The sequence below is a fragment of the Antrostomus carolinensis genome, unplaced genomic scaffold, assembly GCF_000700745.2.
Source record: "Antrostomus carolinensis isolate BGI_N321 unplaced genomic scaffold, ASM70074v2 scaffold25180, whole genome shotgun sequence".
Classification (NCBI taxonomy): Eukaryota; Metazoa; Chordata; class Aves; order Caprimulgiformes; family Caprimulgidae; genus Antrostomus; species Antrostomus carolinensis.
This window is the reverse complement of record NW_010286794.1, coordinates 5,000-9,844: the sequence shown is the minus strand read 5'-3', so window position 1 is coordinate 9,844 and position 4,845 is coordinate 5,000. Positions and strand designations below refer to the sequence as shown.

Below are 4,845 nucleotides of genomic sequence, written 5' to 3'. Positions count from 1 at the left end.
CTGAAAAAATAATTTATAATACTATAATTAGGCAATCAGAAGAAATGGACTGCAAAAGAATTGAAAGTAATAAAATGCATTAAAGCTGAGCAGCAGGAGTGAGTAGGGGTTAAAGATCATGACACAATTTACTCACTGCAGCAATGGAAGGCTTTTTTCCATCTCCAGCTGGTGGATGAGTTACATCTGCACCAAGGAATATGACAGGCTGTTGAAATACCGGTGGTCTGATAAAGAGAAAACAAATTTGTAAAAGCAGCAAGGCTTACACTTAATAAAGCACGTTATAATTCAAGTAAACAGCACTCTGTACTCTCACAGTGAATTAGTCAACAATTTGCACCTGATCAGAGTTGGTCGCTTGTATTGTGACAGTCATTAGAAGTCCTGATTAGGGTTCTCATACTAAATACTTAGGCATATTTTTAAAGCAGAGCTAATTGTTACTTTTCACTAAAATAAGTTTAAAAAAAAAATAAAATCAAACAACCTTTTTTATTTATTTATTTTTTTAACGTGGAGAATTGCAGCCTTTATTAATTAGACCATAGAAAAAGAATAAAAGTTGATTCCTTAGCATCAAATAGCATCTGAGAAAATTCAAGGACTGTGTGCGTACACAGATGCTATGATTTTGCTTCTGAACAAAAAAACTAGCATTGGAAGGAAGTCCAAAAACTGTGGATATAATGTGTATTCTTTTTAAAGCAGACTTTTTTTAAAAACTATGCTTCAAATTTTTAAACAAACCTTTAAATGAAGATATTCATCCACTCCATCAAGAGTAGAACACCAAAACACTACACTGGAAGTTTTAAGCTTCAACGCTATTCCTTAATAAAACAATTTTAAACAGGAAATCTTAGGCCACCAGAATTATTTCATGTGTATGTGGGTGTGTGGGGGAATGGTTATGCAGATAGATTCAGCTGGTTTCAGCCTTTCTCTATAAAGAAATTTGAAGGTAACTGTAACAAGGTAACTTGCAATTACAATACTAAAAAGCTGTTCTACTCCCATCCCCTCAACCAACAGAAAATAATAATTAGAGTTCTGTTTTAAATACCCCAAACCTGCACTTTTCCAGAACACCTAGCTGTTGTGTGGAGCCTTCCCCCCCCCCCCCCCCCACATTCAAATTCCATTTTCACCTTTTAACTCCATTTTTATGAATGTATAATTTATTGGCATAATAAGCAGAATTCAACTTTCTGGCCATATTATTGTTGTCAACTCATGCTGCTTAACAGAGACCTTATGTTCATGAATCCTGCATAAAACTACTTATATGGTGTGTGTGTGTGTGTTTCTGGTTTTTTTTTTCCACAGGAGTATCTTTAACTCCTTTTTGAAAAACAAAAAAAACAACATAAAAAACACTGTGCCTTTTTGAAATGCATGCTCTGGAACATGATGATTTTAAGATGCTTTAATAGGAGTCTCCAACAAGATGGAGTATATTTAGTTCAATAAATAGAATTTAACAAGACACACAAAATATATATCCCTTCTGATAAGGTGTTATTTTCTTCTCCTCCCTAAAAGTACTTGTTGCTGGATTATTTTTCAGCAGCTGCCTCCTGACTAGCCTATATACACTGAAGCAAAAATTTCCTTATCTGTGCAAAACAGAATGTTGACTTCTTTGAAACAGACTCCCAAGAATGACGTAGCAGGTTATTCCCTGAGCTTTCTCTCTACAACTTGAAATGCAATGATCGTCCAAATTCTTACTGATGTAGAAACCTAGAAACCTCGTTGTTAATTTTGATTAAAGTAACTTTAGATATCTTTATGCTTGCCTTCTCTCTCCTGCACAGGTAAGGCAAAACAAACTGTGTTACGTTCATTTTTTCACTGCAATTTCTTATAACTGATTTTTCAATAAAACTGATGAAAAGTTCCAATTTAAGAACTTTTTTTTTTTTTAAGATGATAGACAAACCACATCAAGTCTTTAACAGCAGGATCCCTTGGATTTTTTACAAACAAAAAGGTATTTATTTCTCTCCCACTCAAACATATTCAGGACTGCAGTGACACATCAGATAACGGAATTCAATGGTACCAATGCAACTTCATAGAATCATAGAATCATGGAATCATAGAATGGTTTGGATTGGAAGGGACATTAAAGATCATCTAGTTCCAATCCCCCTGCCATCAGCAGGGACACCTTCCACTAGATCAGGTTCACAGAATATAGTCACAGTATAACTAAAACTCATCAATGTAATATAAATAAGAAATTGCAAGGTAAACTGGAGCTGGAAACCAATTTGTGTTTTCTGTTCCCATTTTTTTCTTTTTTAGATGTCAATGTAAACTAAGACATACAAAAAAATGAAAAATCTCCACTACAATTAAGCTATAAAGGAAAAGGCACTACTACTCAAGATGGTCTCTATTTTTTCCTGAAAATTCAAGGCAAATAAAATATCATAAATTTTTCACTGAAATTAAAGTTGTATACTTCAATAGTCAGACCAATAACAATACTTTTACTATAAATATCAACTGGAACAAGTATTCCTCTCCAGTCTTTGTAACCTAACTTTTGCAGGACTATATATTAGAAGCCAAAAGATAGTTTGTCTGAAGAGTCACTTAAACTACAGTGCTACGTTTACAGCTAAAAGCACCCAGTTATCTTAATATAACGTTCATTCTCTTTACAACACCATACCCTCTTCCTCTCTGAAAGATGCCTTACCTTCCCTGCGGCAGGAGGATATTATTTACGCCTCCTAATTTGACATTTATTTTCAAGCAAAGGTTAGACAGAGTTTGCGGTGTTGTTCTTTGCACGTTTTTCATCTGAACGCATTGCGTAGCCATACCCAGCACAGTGTCACCAACACGCTTCACCTCCGCTGCAAAACAAAGTCAAAACAAAACAAAACAAAACAATTCTGCATATTGCAAATCAAAATGTAGGAGGCATTAATCCACTGACACTTAACTACTCCTAGAGTAGTGCGGTAACTGGGTCCTCAATATAACTAAAGGCACTGTTGGCTTATTTTAACTTTTTTTTTTTTTAAGTTACACTAATTGTTATTTTAGAATTACAGTGTTTTATCATCAGCATGGAAGAACCTTTGGTTAATGAAGTAGGTAATGTGGATAATATCAGGATGATGAGCACTTGTTTGGTTATTAAACAATGGACTAGTAAGGCAAACCTAATAGTAACATGCTGAGTAATATTCAGCCAACCAGTTTATCAGTTAATCACTGCAATTTTATCACAAATAGCCAGTTTAGCAAAGGATGGCCTATAAAACCTCCAAAAGAAACTAATTCAGAACTGTTCAAAAGTTTAAAACAAATTTAATAAATAAAAGTGAGAATTAAAGGTTTAGAAGACCCATACTCTTACACTCAGGAAAAGAAGAAATTTAGGCTCCCAGACAGGCTCAGAGAAAGCAACACCCTTTTGGCATCAGGAGATGGAAAGAGGCTTTTTGAGCAGCAGGGTAAGAGGAGAAGAAAAGACAAGACTGTGGTATAAGTAGTGCAAGAGTATAGAAGAATGTAAGGAGAAAATAAAGAGAGATGATTATAGAGGGCAGAAAAAACTATAATTAAAGATAATGACAAGGAAAGCAGATGAGACTGGTACCACATCCCCTGAGTAGTTAAGTAAAGGAAACAGTCCCCTTTCAATGCCAAGCAGAAAAGTGAAAATGTCATTTTGCACTGAAATTCTATTTAACAAATTAGAGATAAGCCACTTCGCAAGGCTGAATTCAAGGGGGAAAAAAGATGCTACTTCATTAAGGTTCCTTTTTTAATCTCTCTTTTTGTCTTACATGACATCTTGGGAAAAGAAAGTTAGGAAATTATTTTCTGCTATATTAAACTGGTGAGGGGTGGGATGGGATAAAACAAATCTGCAGCTGCTTTGTAGATCTGAGCCATTAGACAAGACAGTGTTCATGAAGGTATGGGAGAAAAATAGTGGATGATGCTGCAATTAAGTAAAGTAAGTGAAAAAAGGAGGAAGGCAGCATAGGAAAACAAGCAGTCTTGCCTATAGGAAGGGGCAAGTCAAAACCAAAATGCATGCTTTATCTAAAACATATCAAAATGTGTATGTGCTATGTAAAATGCACTAATTTTCGATCTGTTTCCAAACAAACAGTTTAAGTTGCTGAGTTTTCACCTTTCATGCATCTGTGTCCTTGCAACTGAAGAGTTAGAAAACTGAAATAGGAAAAAAATTGATGGGCAAAAATCTTCTCCTTCACTCAACTTTTTTTTTGCCAAAGGGTGATGGCATGAATAAGCAAAGATGTTCTAAAAGCTACATGGTTCTTGAGTTCATTACTTCTTCAATCAGTTGGAATTTTTAGCAGACAAATTACAGTAAGTATATTTTAATCCACTGTATATCAGTTTCATCCATTTCACAAAAGCCCTGGTTTAGCTTTCTCACTCACAAACGGCATTTCAAATGCAACCAACAGGAAGAATGTGGAAAAGCAAGTTAAAAGCATAGACAAAAATAATGAAAAGAATTAAGGTCTCAATATAAAACATCATGCAGCACAAGAATAAGAATAAAATTAATTTGTAGCCCATTTCTTAAAAGGGATTTATATAGTTCAACCAGAATTAAACTTCTCTCAATCAGACACTTCACAGAAAAAAAAAAGAAAAACCATGAAATTGTGACTGAAACACATGCTCATGATTTGCAGTTACTGACCATAAACTGGGGTTTTTCCTGGCAAAATTACTACAACCAGCTGCAGCCCAGTGTAAGTGTTCTTGAGATGTCTGAACATGGGCTCCACGCTGTCAGCTCCCTGCGCGTATTTACAGAAGCACGGCTGCCCC

At 35.1% G+C, this 4,845-nt stretch overlaps 1 protein-coding gene across 1 annotated transcript in view; it reads right to left on the bottom strand.

Annotated features, from left to right (window-relative positions):
• Positions 1-4,845, bottom strand: part of LOC104532246 (protein argonaute-2) — a gene marked incomplete at its 5' end in the record, with an annotated part of 16,026 nt that overhangs the window by 6,394 nt on the left and 4,787 nt on the right. The window contains 3 exon segments of the mRNA XM_010177407.2: positions 137-227; positions 2,714-2,873; positions 4,715-4,845. The exon segment at positions 4,715-4,845 is cut by the window's right edge and continues 14 nt beyond it. Of these exon segments, the coding sequence (XP_010175709.1) occupies positions 137-227; positions 2,714-2,873; positions 4,715-4,845 (382 nt within the window).